A 20,284-nucleotide genomic window follows, 5' to 3' on the forward strand; every position below is an offset into this window, starting at 1 on the left:
ACACATTAATAATGTATATATTCACAGTATATATATTATATTCTTTCAGCACACTGATTCTTTTTCCTGTGTTCTCTAAGATAGATAAATTTTATACATTTATGCCTGAAGCCAGATAATTCTGATATGTTTTTGCTTCTTTTTTTTACTTACATCCTCTGGTTCTTTGTTATTTCTAATAATTATAGATAACATTATTACAGCACTTTGTGCCAATTGCTTTTCTATATAATCTCTTCTAATCCTCACTACAACTCTATGATAACACCATTCATATAATCACTATTTTTCAGAGTAGGAAACAAGGCATTGGGAGTTTAAAAGACTTGCCTAGGGCTACCAGCCAGAAAGTATATAGCTGGGATTCCATCTTAAGCCAACAGATTGTCCTCTGACTTATTTTAAATTTAAACTGTAAACAATGTAATACGAATTTTTAAACAAATAATATAGCACCATTTTCACCAAAGTAGGCAATTCCATTTTCAGGAGAAGATAAAGAGACGTCATCTTGTTCTTAAAATCATATTTTAACTCACTTCTGCTTCCATGTCCTGGTTTATACATAATTTAAGGATATATCATTTTAAGGCAGGGACCTGTGGAAATAAAGCATCATGCATACCAGCATGCAATGAGCCCAGATTGGAGAGTGAACAGAAAAAGCTAAACGGAGAAAAGGAGAAATTTATACTCCTGTTGGTTGAAGATATTTAAAGTAAAGAATTTTACAGGAAAATGTTAAGAATTATTCACAACTTAGATTATTGACCTGGCTGCCCTTTTTTAGTGACCATTTAATGGAAGAAGTTCTAGGTGTTTTAGCCTTCCAAAAACAAGAGGAACAGGCTTTTTCATTAAATTCATGCATAATGGAGCTCCCAAACTTTTGGAGGCTCTTATTTAGAAGTAAGAATAGTTCGGTAATAATTTTAGGACCGCATGATTTCTGGTGAAATTTTAAATGGAGAGAAATGGGGTGAGAAACATTGCAAACCCCCCTTTGTACCCCTCTTTGGCAGTGGATAAGTGACCTGTCCTGGATTTGACTACCCTCCTGCTGCTTCAAGGGCTTTGAAGTCCTGTGGACATGATAGTCTAGATGAATGGAATCTAAAAAGGTGGAATATTTTGTTTCTTGAGTGTCCATCATCAAAAAGTTCAATTATATCCTGCCACAAAGCATTCCTTATCCTTCTGTCAGATATGGAGTACTGGGAATGGCCAGTTCTTTTTGAAAATGTTTGCATCCTTGATAATAGTTTCAAAAATTGAGTGAAAGTGGTACTGCAGGCATGTCGTATAATAACAGCTTCATATAGCTTCTTCCCTTCTAACTTTTGCAGGACCTTCTACATTGATCCATTGCTGTCAATTGATTGAAATGTCCCCCACATCTTTTATTCCTCTGACCCTCACATTTATGGATTAGGTTTCAGCTTTTGCATTTTCAGTTTCATAGAAAAATCTGTGTTTTTCTGTCACATAGCCAGCAGCACAGCTGTGACAGCAGATGAGCAATTCTCCAAGGGCAATCAGCCAGGCTGGCTACCTCAGAGACTCCAGGGGGGACCCAAGGAAAGCTGCTTGTCTCTTCACGCTTTCAGGCAGATGCAGAGCTGCACTCTGTACAGCCAACAAAAAAGAATTGTATAAAATTTAGCAGAGCCCTGTATTAGTTTGGGAATATCTATCAGTTTTGGGTGTATTCTTAAGTATTTTTCACATGTATATGTTCAACCTTCCTAACCTTATAAAATGATTATTGGAGTAAAGATTTTATCTTCTGTTGTCTTTACATCTACTTATTCTCCCTTCTCTCAGTAGTGGCACTATAACTTAATAACTTGAGCTATTTTTATTTCTTTAGGTTACCAAAGATCAAAGATTTATCTTAGGCCAAATACACAATTGTCCTCAATTTTACATACAATTTTAAACTTTTATTATAAAATATTATTTAACATTCAACTTTTATTAAAAATCATGTATATACAATTAATAATATTGATATGTTATGAAGTTTTTATTTCTACTTAAATGGTTATCCTAAATGGTGTTTACACCATGTACTGACTCATAGTTTTAATAATTATCTAAATACTAGAACTACAGTTTAAAGAATATTCGTTGGAACATTTTCATGTACTTTTTTTTTCACATTTTAGGTGTACAAGAATTTCCAGAAAACATAAAGTGCTGTAAGTGTTTAACAATTATTGAAGCCAGTGTCAATCCCATTTCTAAGTGAGTATGAGTGATTAAATTTTATTTGTATTTATATTCCCATTGTATAATACTGTACCAAAATAGAGGAAATGCACATCATAATTTAAATTTAAATGTAGCATTGACATAGCATTTAATTGAAGAATGGGCAACATTAGTCAGAATAGTTTGACAAAAGATGATTAAAAACGTTGCCGGGTAGCAAGGAAGACCCAATTGGCAAAAGATGGTATTGCTTTGAAACAAACTTTGTCACCATTTCCACAGCTCTCAGGTAACATTCCACAGATAAGAGTTGAAACTAATAAAACAGTTATTAGTTATGGTCATGGTGAAAAACGAGTATCAAGGACTGCCAGAAGTTCAAGATACTCCAAGAGTTTAAGGTATTGACAAGTGCATAAAAAAAACCTATTATGTAGTTCAAGGAAATTAAGTATGACCAGAACTAGAAAGTACTTGTATACCAGAGATTGCAGCAAGAGCAGAGAGATAACCCTAGGAGAATAGGAGAATGGAAGCCATGGATGATAGAGATGCTGTGATCAGAAAATGGGTATTTGTAGTCCAAGATGTGTTAATTAAGAAATGCTATAGAAAAATGACACCCGGCAAGTGACCATGTTGGTAAATTGAGGATATGGTGTAGTGACAGAAGTCTGTGGAATCAAGTAGGTCAGGAAGCAATAAAATAAATTGATTGGAGGAGTCATGAACCTGAATGTTAAAGTCACTTAATAATGGAAGTGGAAATAAACTCTAGAGAGGCTCCTGACAGTTGTAATATTTAGAAAAGGTTGAAACAAGTCAGTTGTATTGGGCTGCAAAAAATGAGCTTCAGAGTAAGACTGGCATTTTAATTATACAAAGCTGACAGCAGGATTTGAGAAAAATTCCTCAATCTTTTGTCTGATGAAGTGTAGGAGGCTGGGGGAAACTGGAGCCCATTGGAAAGACATTTAATGGATGGAGTGTTTTCAGAAGAAGACATAAATAAATTTGTCAAAGGGAAGTTGATGGGAAATTTATACCAGTAGAGTTGAGGAGAGGGAGTAGTGAAAGTGGTTCTCTATGGATGATGGGAAGAGGCTCTAGACAAGGTGAGAAGTGGAATAGAATGTAAAAGAATGAGATCGAAGTTTAGATGGAGATCTTTATAGTGGATGGTTTGTGAAATAATCTGAGGCCTTTTGTAGGAAATGTAAAACATCAAGCAACAAAATGTGTTTAAAAATTACGGTTTTTCTTCCTGAAAAAATTACAGTTTTTCTTCCTGAAAATAGGGAGGGGAAAAAAAGAGAAAACAAAACCCTAAAAAGCTTTTCCGAAAACTCTTAGACCAAAATGCAATTTTTTCAACATCTCAATGAAATAGATGTTACTAATTTCTCCCACCAGGACTACAGTCATGTCCTTGACTTGAGTCAAAACAATCCAGTGCTGACGATAAATTGCTTTTTTTTCCCTAATTATTTAATTCCAGTAGCTCATCTTATTTAGGAATCATGGTAGGTCTTTGGGAGTGGAAGCCAGATTAGAAATTACATCTTCGAGAAATTTCAAGTCTATGGTTTTATTGGATATGTCTAATTCCCTTCATATGTTTAACTTTTTAAAAGATAAATATGACCTATTTCAGCAAAAATGCATAACACTATAAACAATAAACAGTTTTGAAATTCATAAAAATTATGAAAAGTCAATATAATTGTTTATCAAATTTTAAAGTCAGGTTTTTAAATGTTATTTCTATACAATAAAATTTACTCTGGCCACGCATAGTTGCTCACACCTGTGATCCCAACACTTTGGGAGGCCAAGGCAGGAGGATCACATGAGTTCAAGATTGGCCCTGGCAACATGGTGAAACCCTATCTCTATAAAGCATGCCAAAAATTGGCCTGGTGTGGTGGTGTGTGCCTGTAGTCCTAGCTACTTGAGAGACTAAGGTGGGAGAATCACTTCAGCCTGGGAGGACAAGGCTGCAGTGAACCATGATCATGCCCCTGCACTCCATCCTGGGCAACAGAGTGAGACCCTGTCTCAAGAAAAGTAAGATTAATTCTATTTAGGTGTATGGTTCAATGAATTTTAACAAATGTATACAGTCATGTGACCATCTCCATAGTCAAGATACAGACTATTGCATCATCTCAAAGAATTCTCTTAGCCCAGTCATCCACTGACGATTACTATCCCCATTGCTTTGTCTTTTTCAAAATGACAAATAAATGATATCATACTTTTGTGTCTGACTTCTTTTACTTAACATAAAGATTTTGAAATTTATTTGTAATTTTTCAATAATCAGTACTTCATTCCCCTTTATTGCCAGGTAGTATTCCATTGTATGGATATAACATTATTTGTGTATCTATATTTCAGTTGATAGGCATTTGGGTTGTTTCCAGTTTTTGGCTATTATGAATAAAGCTGGTACAAACCATGCACAAGTGTTTGTGTGAGCATATATTTTCATTTCTATTGAGTGAACCCCTAGGAGTAGTTTTCTGAGTAGTATGGTATGTGTATGTTTAACATGATAAGAAACTTCCAAACCACTTTCCCAAAGCTATTCAATTGTGCGTTACACCAGTTCAGTTGTTCAGAGTTCAGCTGTTCCTCATCTTTGCCAGAATTTGGTTCTATCAGTTTTTTATTTTTTTCCATTTTAGCCAGTGTAGTGGAAATGGTATTTCATTATGGCTTTAATTTATATTTCTAATGTCTAATTAGCACCTTTGCATGTATTTATTTATAATCTGTATTGCTCCTTTGGTAAAGATTCAATTTTTTTGTTCATTTTTATTTGCTTGCCTTTTTATTATTGAATTACAAGAATTATGTATATATATTCTGGACCTTTAGAAGATATTTGGAAGTGAAGATTTGCTCTTATTCAATGGCTGATCTCTTTATTTTCTAAGTAGTACCTTTCAAAGAGAAGGTTTTCGATTTGATGAATTTCTATTTAATAATTGTTTCTGGTTTCTGCTGTCCTTTCTTATCTAGGAGATCTTTGCTAAATGTATAGCCATAGTCATTTTCCCCTGTGCCTTCCTCTGAAACTCTTATAGTTTAGGTTTTACAGTTAGGTCTATGATCCATTTAAAGTTGATTTTGTGTACCTTGTTGTAAAACAATTGATCACATATATTTGAGTTTATTTCTGGATTTTTGATTTTTGTTAATCTATATGTTTGTCCTTACACAAATTCCCTATTGTATTAATTATTGTAGCTTTATATAATAGTAAGTAATGAAATCAGAAAATATGAGTCCTTCAACTTTGTCCTTCATCAAAATCGTCTGGGCTAGTATGCTTTTTGCTATTCTAAGTAAATTTTATAACTAGCTTGCTAATTTATACAAAAATCTACAAGCCTGTTGGAATTTTGATAGAGATTGCATTAAATCTGTAGATTAATTTGGATAGAACTTAACATCTCAAAAATATTGAATATTCTCATCCCTGAGTATCATTTAGCTCCATACTTATTTAGGTATTTTAAATTTTATCAATATTTTATAGATTTCAGCATACAAATTTTGTTCTTTTTATTCTAAGTGTTTTATTGTTTTTGTGCTATTGTGAATGATTTTTTATTATTCCAATTGTTTACTGCCAGCATGTATAAATACAATTGATTTTTAATATTTATCCGATCTTCTGTAATCTTACTAAACTCACTAATTCCATTAAATTGCATATATGAATTTTTGGGGAATTTTCTATGTAGAATATCATGTTACCTGTGAATAAGACAGTTTTATTTTATCATTTTTTATCTATATGCCATTTATTTGTTTGTTTTTCTTACCTTTTGGTCTTGGCTAAGACCTCCTGTACATGTTGAACATCAGAGGTGAAAGCAGGCATCATTGCCTTGTTCCCAATCTTAGAGAGAAAGCATTTAGAGTTTCACCATTATGTGTGATTGTTACTTGTTTTTTAAATATATACCGTTTATCAGATTGAGAAAATTTCCAGTAACTTGACATTCACTTCCTTTTGAGCCCTCACTAGCAGTTTAGATTTCTTCTAAAAGTCTTTTCAAGAAAATGTACGCTTTATCATGATTTTTTAACATTCTCCAGTCTGTGACCACTGAGTGCTTTCAAAGCCACTGCACATTTTTAGAAATTAGTTATAGCAGAACCCCAATTCCAAGCATCAAAAATCTTTATTAATTTTCTAATGCTCTGAAACAAATCGCCACAAACGTATCAGCTTAAAACAACACATATTATTTATTTCTCAATGTCTGTGGGTCAGGAATTCGGGCATGGCTTATCTGGGTCCCCTGCTTCAGAATTTCACCAGGCTGTACTTTTTGCTGGCTGTCAGCTGGAAACCACTCATGGGACCTGAAGACTGTGTGCTGTTCCCTGCCATATAATTCTCTCCCAAGGCAGTTTTGAGTCTCTTAGCCTGATGGAGTTATATAATGTAATTTAGTCGTGGGAGCAACATTCTGTCATATTTGCCACATTCTATTGATCAGTAGCAAGTCACAGGTCCTACCAACACTCAAAAGAAGAAGATTATACAAGGGCATGAACATCAGGAGGTGAGGATCACGGCAGGGCATTTAGAATGTGTCTTCCACATATCTGATATTTGGTTTGCTGAGTTTATTACGAATGGATGTTGAATTTTGTCAAAGTTGTTTTTTATAACACCAGATCATATGGTCTGTCTTTTTTAGTTTGAACCTATGGTGACTCACACTGATCGATTTTTGATTATCAGCCAATTTTGCATTCCAGGGATCATGGCTACCTGATTAGGAAGTATTACTTTTTTTTTTCTATGTTGATGGCTCTGATTTGCTAATATTTGTGAGGAATTTTCCCATTTATACTCATGGAGCATATTAGTCTGAAGTTTCTTATCTTGTAATTTCTTTGTCTGGTTTTGCTATCAGGGTAACACTGGCTTCATAAAATGAGTTGAGAAATGTTATTTTCTATCTTACATAACAGTCTAGCTAGAATTGGTGATTTTTTTTATTATTATACTTTAAGTTTTAGGGTACATGTGCACAATGTGCAGGTTTGTTACATATGTATCCATGTACCATGTTGGTGTGCTGCACCCATTAACTCGTCATTTAGCATTAGGTATATCTCCTAATGCTGTCCCTCCCCCCTCCCCGCACCCTACAACAGTCCCCAGTGTGTGATGTTCCCCTTCCTGTGTCCAAGTGTTCTCATTGTTCAATTCCCACCTATGAGTGAGAACATGCGGTGTTTGGTTTTTTGTCCTTGCGATAGTTTACTGAGAATGATGATTTCCAGTTTCATCCATGTCCCTACAAAGGACATGAACTCATCATTTTTTATGGCTGCATAGTATTCCATGGTGTATATGTGCCACATTTTCTTAATCCAGTCTATCGTTGTTGGACATTTGGGTTGGTTCCAAGTCTTTGCTATTGTGAATAGTGCCGCAATAAACATACATGTGCACGTGTCTTTATAGCAGCATGATTTATAATCCTTTGGGTATATACCCAGTAATGGGATGGCTGGGTCAAATGGTATTTCTAGTTCTAGATCCCTGAGGAATCGCCACACTGACTTCCACAATGGTTGAACTAGTTTACAGTCCCACCAACAGTGTAAAAGTGTTCCTATTTCTCCACATCCTCTCCAGCACCTGTTGTTTCCTGACTTTTTAATGACTGCCATTCTAACTGGCATGAGATGGTATCTCATTGTGGTTTTGATTTGCATTTCTCTGATGGCCAGTGATGATGAGCATTTTTTCATGTGTTTTTTGGCTGCATAAATGTCTTCTTTTGAGAAGTGTCTGTTCATGTCCTTCGCCCACTTGTTGATGGGGTTTATTTTTAATATTGGTAGAATATGGAAGTGCAACCATGTAAGCCTGGAAATTTCATTATGAAAAAGTTTTAAATTACAGATTTAATTTCCTTAATAACAATTGGACTATTCAAACTATTTCTTCTTGAGTTACCTTTGGTAGTTGTGCTTTTCAGAAATTTGTACATTTCATATGTTTTCAAATATTGGCATATTGTTCTTCATAGAATTTCTTTATCTATTGGTCGTTTAATATCTGTGGTTTCTCTAGTGATGCCCTCTCTTTCATATCTGGTATTGGGAATTTGTGTCTTCTTTCTTTTTTTGCTTAATCAATCTGACTAGAGATTTATAAATTTTGTTGATCTTTACAAAAAAAAACCCAGATTTTTGTTTCATTGACTTTTTTGTATTGCTTTTCTGTTATTTTCTAAGAAATCTATGAAGTATTAAGTAATGTAAGTCCTTTAATATAAAAGTTAGTTTTCAATGTTACCATTTTAGTTTTACTTTTACGTGTGAACTTTATACTATAAGCTAGATGCCTTAACCAAGTTATTGGTGAAAATTATTACAATAAAAATTGAAAATAACTCCTCAATGGGAAAAGCAAGAACTAACATTTATTGAGAACCTACGTCTTAAACTTCTAGATACATTATTTCATTTTAATTTTTACAGAAACCTCATTCTGTAGATAAATATTATTACCTTTTATAGAGAGAAATGCATGAAGCCAGTATTTAAATTCCTAAGTTTCTTTCACTATATTTCACCATATCTGATAATGTATTTTTATTTGCTATAGGATACATTCTCAAAAATTTAAAACATTCTGAATGCTCAACAATGAAGAAATTACTATTAAATTACAGTACATCTATGGGGTGGATATGAAAGTTATAAGTAGAGTGACCAAGTGTCTCTGTTTGCCCAAAGCATCTCTGTTTACTAGCCTTGATTTGGCGTATTTATTAATAGCTGTCTTCTAACTCTCACAAATGTCCTAGTTTGAATTATAAATTATGTATTCACGCGATTTATACAGCAAAATTAAAAGACAATTATACATTAAAGGGAAATATAATGATACAAGTTTGCAGTGTTGTTAAAACAATTAATAGATCAGAAAGAAATAAATGAAATGATAATCATGGTTGTGCTAAGGAGGTAAAATTATTAGTTACACTTTTATCTTTATTTTCCTAATGTTCTCTAACATTGTGATGTTCGTTTTATAATTTTAAGCTGCATAAATGAAGATGTTTGGGTGTAAAATGCCTTCCCAGCTAGAGTAGAAACTTGTACGTTGTGTTCTTATTCACAACATAAAAAACTTAGAATTTTATATGGTTTAACAGTTCTATTAGAGGTCAGATGCGTTTAATATGTTTTCATTAAACTTCTAGAGTAAATGCAATTAGAAAAGATAAAAATGGTGAAATAAGGGTGACTGAAACTAATCTTAATTTGCCTATTCCAATAGTAAAAATTAGCAATTATGGAAGTATCTAAAATAGTATTCTATTTAGTGTTTATTGAAACATCAAAATAAAATTCGTACTAAATAAAAGTAGTAAAATTGCTTTGATTTGCTGATTCTTACTATGGGATAGGTAGTCATTCAATCATCAGAGCAAATCTGAGCAGCAGATATTAGTATTATCATTTTACAAATAAGGAAATCAACTATTGCAAATTTAAGTAATTGCAAAGGTCACATGAAAATAATTTGAAGACCTGTGATTCAAAGCAAGGTCTTCTGACATCAATACATGTGCTCAACTGCTAAACTGTATGAGTGTCTGGGTCTATTGTTATTCCATCTTTGTTGTAGTTTTTTAACTGATATATATAGATGTACATTTTGGGTGGGCACATGTGCTAATTTGATACATTCATATAATCAAATCAGGACAATTGAGATATCCATCACTTTAAATATTTATCTTTTCTTTACACTAGGAACATTCTAATTCTCTTCTGGCTATTTTGAAATGTAAAATTAATTAATGTTAACTAGAGTAGCCCTACTGATCTATCAAACACCATATCTCATTTGTTCTATGTAACTATGTATTTATACATACCACTTTTAATTTAAGCAATTAATAAAAGGAAAGTATTTACTTATCAGAATGAATAATTTGCTAATTTATAAAACATATATATTCTTTGAATTTTTAAATAAATCAATCACATGTGAAAAGCCACAAAGTTATTTTAAGATAGTAAAATCATTTCATTATTGAGAGTTCCTTACTTAATGTCAAATATTGGATTTCACTGAATACTTTGCAGGAAAGTAAAGGCAACTTATGATTGTCATCTTCATCAATTGCATCCAGCTTGCTATGGAATATTTTCTTCCTCACAGTTCCTCATACACTGTTCTGGAAGTGATTCTATTGACAAGTCACGCCCTTGTCTCTATCAGAAGCTACAAAATGTACCATAAAATTAATGATAAATAACTCCTCAATAGGAAAAGCAAGAACTAACATTTATTGAGAACCGATGTCTTAAACTTTTCGATACATTATTTCATTTTAATTTTTACAGAAACCTCATTCTGTAGATAAATATTATTACCTTTTATAGAGAGAAATGCATGAAGCCAGTATTTAAATTCCTAAGTTTCTTTCACTATATTTCACCATATCTGATAACGTATTTTTATTTGCTATAGGATACATTCTCAAAAATTTGAAACATTCTGAATGCTCAACAATGAAGAAATTACTATTAAATTACAGTACATCTATGGGGTGGATATGAAAGTTATAAGTAGAGTGACCAAGTGTCTCTGTTTGCCCAAATCGTCTCTGTTTACTATTCTTGATTTGGCATATTTATTAATAGCTGCCTCTTCACTCTCACAAATGTCCTACTTTGAATTATAAATTCTTTGAAAATCTTTTTTGGCAGACTTACTGACTGTACATAGATGATTTTTCAAAAACATCGAATCCATTTTTCATTGTATGTTATTTTCAAAGTACAATAACGGACAGTTTAAGAGATTTTAAAAATTCCTTATCCCCAAATAATTTATATTTTTTCCCAGGAATAGAAAATTTCCAATACTCGTACAAAGCATTATTGTATAAACATTCAACTAAATCTATGAACAGAATCCTATGAGGAAAATCAAGAAGACATTAATTTTGAATCTAAGTGCAGAGTAACCATTCAATAAATTCACATTGAAGTGAGTTGAAATAAAACATAGATGTCATTAAATAAGATATACTATGTAATCATATTCTTAACTCTACATTTTTAAGAAGGAAAGTTCAATAGAAAATGCCAATACATCTTTTTTTATAACCAGGCTGATAAAAACAGACTTACTTTGAAATGCTGGTTTTTCATATAACCTATTTTTGCTGGTCCAGTTTTCTTATTGGAATCTGAAAAATGTGGTCGATTCTTAAACTCTGAAACAAAATGTTCTGTGTAATAAGCCAGATTCTTCTAGGGCATAAGCATTACCAAAGAAGAAGCAAAAAAGAAGTATATTTTTGATCAAAGAAGTAGTACAATATCATGTATTACATACGTATGGAGAATAGTAGACTGAGAGAAGCTGGATAGTTTTGATATATAGGAAAACTATTTGTCCCTACCAATAGAAAATTAGTATTTTAAGAGCTGTTTTTTACTGAGTAGTGACACTGTTAAATTATTAGATTAATGGTTTTAACATTCGTCTAATTTTACATGTATCATATTGATCATCTTTTTTGAAAAGTCGTATGTAACTAGTTGTTTTGAATTACAAGACATCAAAGATAATAGTTAAATTCCAATTGAAATGTATTTAACATCTGTGCCATCCTCATAACAACTGTCATACTATCAGGATGTGAGCTGTAATGCATTACAACAAAGTAAAACACAGAGAAAATTAATGACCTACCATAGACTTTCGTTTCTATAAGATCAAGTTCAAACCTTTGAGTTGAGCATTCAAGGACTGTAAACCCTGCCCTCTGCTGATAATCTTAAATATTAACTTCGGATACTCTCATACGTAAAGTATATGCTACAGAGCTCATCTTCTCTTTGTTACACATCTCAAGTGTCTTCTTACCTCTACACTATAAAAACCTTCATTTTTCACTTGCCTCCCTTCTCTTTCTTTTCTACTTTCATAAATCTTATGTCTCTTAAAAGCAAATTTATGGCAACATCCTCTGTGAAATCATATCCACACAATTCAACTCCAAAATACAAACTAGAACAATATGTTTACAGTGAAAATAACCAATATCAGATTAATATACAGTAAGTCTTCACTTAATGCCATTGATAGGTTGTTGGAAACTGCAACTTTAAGTGAAAGGACATACAGCGGGTCTTCAAATAATGTTGTTTCCTTCAACATTATTTCATTATAATGTCGTAGAGAAGATAAAAAAATTGTTTTGTTATACATAGTTTCACTTAAAGTTGCAGTTTCAAGGAACCTATCAATGACATTGAGGACTTATTACTAAGAATATGTAAGGAATTGCCATAAATCAGTATAAATATATAAATGTGTTTGTTTTAGATTGCCCAGAAGCAGATGTTTAGAAAAGAATACAAGCAGTGTACTTAGGAGATAAACCCAGGAAATACTTGTTGAGAGTGTTTTTTCAAGCTCTTTACAGTATTTGGCCATTGGACTTTAACTTTCTGGGGAACTCTGGGTAACAGTGTAAAACACATACCGGAGTTATCAAACACAATGGGAGAGGGAGCAGAGGCATTTATATTCCTACTTGTCATTAGTTAAGTACTGTCTCTGAGAGGGACATTAATTCCATAGAACTTGAGCTACCAGGTGCATGAACAGACCAGGCTTTAGCCGCTGAAGAAAGCCTTCAAACAGGAAGGAAAGGGGCAGGCAATCATGATTTGTTCCAGTGTACAACAAAATTATAAAGGCAAGGAGTTCTCTGGTTGGGGCACCAATAGAAAAATAGGTAAAATAAGTAAACATGTATTTCACAGGAAGTGAAACAAATACTGCTAATAAACTTTTATTCCTAACTAACCAGTGAAATGATTATTATTACTATTTTATATTTACCAAATTGGCAAAAATGAAAAAAGCTAACAAAACCAAGGGTTAGGAAGGACACGGAAAAAAGGTGGAACTATTTTGAATGAAATTTGGCTACATCTAGTAAACATAGAATTGCATTCCCTGTGACCAATGATGTCACTTCTAAGGATATAACTTAAGTAATATTTTGTAAATGTATACTCTGTGTTCAAAAATATTCACAAAAGCCAATATTTATAATAGCAAAATGAAAAACTAGAAACAACTGTAGGCCATGCGCGGTGGCTCATGCCTGTAATCCCAGCACTTCGGGAGGCCGAGGTGGGTGGATCACCTGAGGTCAGGAGTTCGAGACCAGCCTGGCCAACATGGTGAAACCCTGCCTCAACTAAAAATACAAAAATTAGCCTGGCGTGATGGCAGGTGCCTGTAATCCCAACTACTTGGGAGGCTGAGGCAGGAGAATCACTTGAACCTGGGAGGTGGAGGTTGCAGTGAGCCGATATTGCACCATTGCACTCTAGCCTGGGAGACAAGAGTGAAACTCTATTTCAAAAAAAAAAAAAAAAAAAGAGGAAGAAACGACCGTAGTATTCATTAGAAGGAAAATGGTAAATTCTTTATTCATACAATGGAATACTATGCTATGATGGCCAATCAGTCACATCAAAAATGGATGGATTTTTAAATCTAATACTAAATTTTTTAAAGCCTTGGGAAAATGTAATTAGTATGATTTGATTTATATAATGTGCAAAACCATGCAAAACCATACAACATGTTTTGTTTTAGGGAATTAAATATTTGTAGTAAAGCTGTTTCAAAACAGAATAGTAAACATGACTCAGGAATTTGTGGGGCAAATAGGAAGATGTAGACAGGGAGGGACACCCAGAGGGTTTCAAAGATACTGATTCTATTTCTTCATTCTATTGTGGGTACACATATGTTCTTTTATATGTATATGTATGTACACACACACACACATACAAATACAAACATTATATGTATATATATAAGTGTTTTATATATACATATAAGAATGTATTGGACATAGGAAGAGAAACCATGGAATGAAACTCAGTTGTAATGTCCCAGGAGGAGAAGCAGGGAAATTGTAGTAGAAGCAAAGAAGGAGAGAACAAGCAGTGATGGCAACTGTTGCTAGGCAGTGTAGGATCTGAAATAAAATGAGGCTAATGAGATTGGAACTTAGGAGGTCAGTGGAGGCCTTGGTAAGTGCATTTGCAGTAATAGAGTGGAGGTAGATGCTAGAAAACAATGGCTTGAGTAGTAATAAAAAGCAATGAGTATAGGGAGTTTTTTAAATAAGTAAATGCAAGGAGGAAGATAGGCTGTAATTTGAGGAGAAGGCAAATTTGAAGGCTATTTAAGAGTATTTTATAAAATAACATAATCTGGACTAGACTGTACATAAAAGCATTAAAAATGTTTAAATAGAAATTTACTAATAAAAAATTAATATTCCTCTAAAAACACGTCTCCTGAGAAATCCTTGAATTAAATCGTTTTACATTTAAAATAATTATTTTGTCTAATTTCTAAAACTCTCCAAAGGTTACTTTCTTAATTTTTTGATGCGGTTTATAGCCTTTATGATTGTCTAATTATATTTTCAATGTTCTTTGTCATTTTTAATAAATATGAATTAGACCAATTTGAATCATGATTTACATACATGTTGAGCAGGCATTACAGAAATTATTCATTAAGGGGACAACATATTCCTTCACTTTTCATACTGGGCAATTTAGTCATCGCTGTAACAAATTGTAGACAAATTTTGATGATTAAGTGAAATAGTAACTGGATACTCTTGCCCGACTATATATGTGAATATTCCGTTGAAAAAGGAACATTAGTTTTAAAATTACAAACAAGCCAAACAACTTGAGATTTCCATGAAAGATGTCCTGGCTAGCGTGCATAAGGTTAGGCCAGCAATAAGAGATGATGTTGCTGATTTTAGCAGTGACATAAATCTTAGTATAGGAGAGTAGCATGGAAGTGGATAAATGCTATTTACTTTAATGACAGGCAAAATTTTCTAACTGTAACAACATGCTCAATAAATTCACTACTGTAATACCAAAGGAGAGTTGAAAAATGTATTACATTTCTATTTTTTCTCCTCAGAGATACATATTTTTGTTCTGTTTCTATGGCAACATCAATGCGGTGACTAAAACTTTAACTCCTTTTTAGACTCCCTGACGGCTTCACACAGCTCCTAAACCTGACCCAGCTCTACCTGAATGACGCCTTTCTTGAATTTCTTCCAGCCAATTTTGGAAGGTAAGAATAAGAAATTTAAATTAGGCAATTATATTTCACCTTAGGTATGTGCTTTACCAGTGCCAGTTGATGAGACTTCAAAAGTGACAGTTGTGATTAAAGATAGGCCTCATTATTATTCAATAAATGAAACTCTGTTAATTAATGAAACTTTTGCAAAAAAATAAAAGTAAAATTAGGCCTTTACATGACATTAATAGTCAAATAAATTCTAGATGAATTAAAGAGTTGAATATAAAAAAAATAAAGGCAGAAATTATCTGGGGGAAAAAAAGGAGATGAATATTTATGGCTCTTTTGTTGAGAAATACCTTTATAGGCATAGAAGCAAAGAAAAATATCATAAATGGATAGATATGATGACCTAAATACTTTTAACATAAAGTATCAGAAAATCAAAGATATAAGGTAAAACAATAAATTGAAAAAATAGTTTCATTATATATGAAAAACAAATTGTATATATTTAACATAGAAAGAATTCTTACATATAAACATGAAAGCAAAGATTTTAGAGAAAACTGGTCGAATTACAAGAAAAAACAATTCATAATAACATATATAAATGGCTGGGGAACACATAAAAAATGTCTATCTTCACAAATAATAAATATAATACAAGTTAAAATAATAAAAGACCTTTATGTTCCAACATACTGCAAAACCTTTTTTTTAGAGTATAAGAACAGAGATGATGTCATGCCCTCTGATAGGACTGCAGAATGTTATGACCTTCATGCAGGGCAGTATGCCTTTAAAACCTTTGAAAATATTTACAACCGTTGCCTTTGTGAATCATTTCTAGAAATGTCTATTGCCATTGTCAGATATCCCACTAGGATTTATGGACAAGTTTATTGTTATTTACGATGTGAAAAAAGTGTAATCACACATCTGTCTAGGATATTGGTTAAATATATTATGGTTCATCTATATGATAATACTATATAATAACAATATTATCTTAAGGAAGTATTTTTTAAAATTCTTAAGATGTTTCCAATATGAATATGACTCTGTATGAAATAAAAGACTGCATCTTAGAAGTAAAATTATGAATAATTTTTCTTGTCATCTTGACATGTTTTTCAATATTTTTCAGGTGTTCTACAATGAACTTTTTTGTGCAAAAGATATATCTCAATAGCTAGGACATTTTTAAGTTTACTGTCAACTGCATTTATGTAAATGATCGTCTTTGAAATTGTTCAAATAATAGACCAAGTATAGCTTGACACCAATCTGTTGACTGAAGCTCGCACAGGACATTCAGAACTCAGTTGAATAATGAAGTCACTTAACATGTGACAGCCTCCATTTACATACTGAGAGCACATCAACATTTCCCAGGTTCCTTTACTTTTGCAGATCATGCCATCACAACACTTACGAACAGCATATACTTGAGCAGTTTTAAAATTCACAGAGCGTCCAAAGAGCATTGCTTGGCTTCTAAATGAATTGGCATTTCATCAGTCATCCATAGAAACTAGCCTGGCCTTTCTGCTTCTGAACACAGCCTTACAATACACTTTGGATTTATCAAATCAGAAAATATTTAATTATTATCTTAAGATACATTTTTTTCTTGAACTTTTATCAGTTCTCTGTAAGTAGTCCTAATGTGAGAAAAAGATTTGGGCAAGTGAAAAACATAATACCAATACCTAAACCATTTGAAAATAGAATTTAATTTTGAATAAATTGCCTACAAAAAATATGCTCTATTTTATTATTGTAATCTAAAAAGGTCTTTAACCTTCAACTGGATAGTTTAACAAGAGGACACTTAAAATTCCTTTTAAAACCTGAGATTCTGTGCTCCTAAAAGCCAAAATCAGTACAAAATATCCTACTAGTACAATTGTTGACAAGATTTGAGACATGCAAATGTTTAAGAAATCTCCTTTACTAGCAATATACTCATGCTGTGAAGAACTGAATCACTTTATTTCATATACAGATTAATCGTTGTAAGATTAAAAGTAAATAAAAAGCTTGATAGGAGGCAAAAAAAAAGAAAGGGAAAGATACCTACACGAAAACCTAAACGTACAGTAAATATGGGAGACGTAGATGAAAAACTTCAAATAGTAAAATGTTTCCCAAAACATGAAGAATTCAGAGAATCCAATTAATATCTATTCTAAAGTAGCTTCATCTGGGTACATTTTAATGTTCAATATGGACATGAATAACAATAGTGTGTCCTAGACTGCAAAACTTAACAAGTAACTAAGTGTGAAATGCATTCCTAATCACAAATGTTACTCAAGCAACAGAAACTATGAATACCTCTCATTTCTTTTCACGTGATTTCCCCAACCCCAGCATTGTCACGGGACAGATGATGTGACAGATTTTTAAATGCGTAACCTTTTCATAAATGTTAAAATATGCACCTGAGAGTCAGTGAAATATGGTATATTGCAGCACTTCTCCCATTGTGTAAGTGATGAAAATAATAATAGCCAATTCTTATTAAAACTTGTGATATACCAGAAATTATTCTTTACATGTATTACATTATTTAATGTTCCAAACCATATAAATTTGATACTGCTGTCACACACTTATGGATAAGGAAATTGAATTAAGAGAGGTTAATTAATTTGCCCAGTGTCAGAGAGGCAGAGTATGAAAGTTTGGATTTCACCCAGGTTTGTCTTCCTAACAAAGTCCCATTTTTTTAACTCTATGCCATAGTATTTGCTTTTTGGTTTATTTATAATCTCTTGAGAGAAATTATTGCCATATTCCAGTGAACACAGCATCTGGTATTTAGTATACATTCAATTATCTATTGAATGCATAAAATTAAACAACAAATATGTTTGCATAAAACATACGAAATTTAGAAGGCCAGAATCCAAAGATATCTTTAAAATATCTCAGTTAATTTTAGGAAAACGATATTTGTCATTGCCCAGTATTGATGTAACCCTACTCATAATCAATATGTATATTTCTTTAAAATCTATAACCATAGTAAAAAAAAATATTTGGACATAGCTGTTTGAATAGTGATAATGATAGTTTACCATAGTAAAATTTATTTTTATTTTAATTTTTAATTATTTTGGGTACATATAGTTGTATATATTTATGAGGTACATGCAATATTTTAGTACAGACATACAATGTGTAATGATCAAATCAGGGTAATTGGGGCATCCATCACTTCAAGCTTTTATCATTTCTTTGTGTTAGAAATATTCCAATTCTACTTTTTTAGTTATTTTTAAATATACATTATTGTTAACCATAGACACCTAATAGTGCTACCAAATACTAGATCTTATTCAATAATTTTTTAGACAGAAATACTAAGAGGAAATTTTTAAAATTCATTTCTGTAGACTTGTCAAATTGCGGATCTTGGAGTTAAGAGAAAATCACTTGAAAACTCTACCAAAGTAAGTGACTGTGTATTTTCTGAATTTTGAACTGTGATTTTTTTCACTAGTAAGAAAAATAACTACTTTTATTTTATCTGTGTTTTGGCACTTTAATTGAGTTAATTTATCTACACATTTTTCCTAAAGGCCAAAAATTATGGTATACTGTAAAAAATTCATATTACATGAGAATGTATTCTGTTTTATAAAACTGTAATTACAGATAAAGGTGGAAACAGTTCACTTAAGTTTCTTCTCGTGGCTGAAGATACATGCCAGAAAATTATCGCACTAAAACATATGAAATTGTCATTCTTATAGCTAAAAACAATAGTGCCACAAGGTTCAACCTAATAAGATGCTTAATTCTTCAAGTTAATTTATGGATTGTAGTATATCTTTCAGTTTTTAAATCAAGAATATGCCAGAAATTTTTAGGAAAAAAGATTAAAAGTTTTCAAGAGATCGTAAAGTAGTTTAGCTAAAAGTTATATATTCTTGCAAATTGTTCATTTTTACTAGTCTATTTAAAATTTGGCTTATATAAAAATATAGGATATTTTAAAGTAAAAACTGATCCCTAAAATTTTATGCAATGTTTACCATAATAAAATGCTTTGTTTCACCCAGCTTTGCCTTATTCATGTGTAACAATAGAATTTTGTGTTTTACAGAGTTAACTATATTTGAAAGTCAAAATGGGATTTTACTCAATTAAATCAGTATGACTGGTATATGTTATGATGAAAATATTTAAAGTACTATGTTGCTATTATCACCCTTCTGCAGTATTATAGAAAAATATTGAGTACAGTGACTAATTTTTTAAACATTTCAGTAGTACTTAGATTCATCTGCTGGACCAAAATGTAACCTTATTTTTTACTTATTAAATCCTTTTCCTAAGCAAACTGGATTGACTAATATTTCAACAACTTACCTTCAAGTGCATTTTATGTACGATATTGTGTATTACAATTGTCATTGCAATGTAATGCCACAATTATGAAAATAACTTTCAATAATGATATGGATTTAATTTGAATATATACATAAAGATAAAACACCTACTTAATCGGCCCTAAGAGAAGACAAGGAGAGAGCATAGAAGTGAGGAAACATCTGCATGTTTCACCATCCTGCACTTTTGAATTATGCCTTTCTCTAAGCTAAAGCACTGGGTATGGGCCTAACCCAGGGGACCCCTCCCAGGTTGGGTGCATAAACTGGTGGAAATACGGTTGAGGGTGTTCATTGTTCAAGTGGAAATTTCCTGCAAATGCAGCTAGTGCCACTGAGTCCATCCCTCATGCTTTTGTCTGCCACATTTAAAGTAAGTGGAAACATTGCCAACTGAAAGCTAAACCAAGATAGAAAAGCAGTTGTCCCCTTCACCTAAATATATACATTTAGGTCAAGGAAAAAGTATTGAGTATGCAGAGGAGAATCCTTTTCC

The 20,284-nt window shown here is 32.3% G+C and overlaps 1 protein-coding gene across 6 annotated transcripts in view; it reads left to right on the forward strand.

Moving 5' to 3' along the window:
• The window catches only part of LRRC7 (leucine rich repeat containing 7), a 643,523-nt gene that overhangs the window by 265,419 nt on the left and 357,820 nt on the right, over nucleotides 1-20,284 (forward strand). For all 6 annotated transcript variants that reach the window (XM_063625223.1, XM_063625216.1, XM_063625222.1 and 3 more), the window contains exons 5-7: nucleotides 2,169-2,247; nucleotides 15,341-15,430; nucleotides 18,790-18,846. In XM_063625223.1, coding sequence (XP_063481293.1) covers nucleotides 2,169-2,247; nucleotides 15,341-15,430; nucleotides 18,790-18,846 — 226 coding nt within the window. The remainder of the gene's footprint in view (nucleotides 1-2,168; nucleotides 2,248-15,340; nucleotides 15,431-18,789; nucleotides 18,847-20,284) is intronic.

The sequence above is a fragment of the Symphalangus syndactylus genome, chromosome 12, assembly GCF_028878055.3.
Source record: "Symphalangus syndactylus isolate Jambi chromosome 12, NHGRI_mSymSyn1-v2.1_pri, whole genome shotgun sequence".
Classification (NCBI taxonomy): domain Eukaryota; kingdom Metazoa; phylum Chordata; class Mammalia; order Primates; family Hylobatidae; genus Symphalangus; species Symphalangus syndactylus.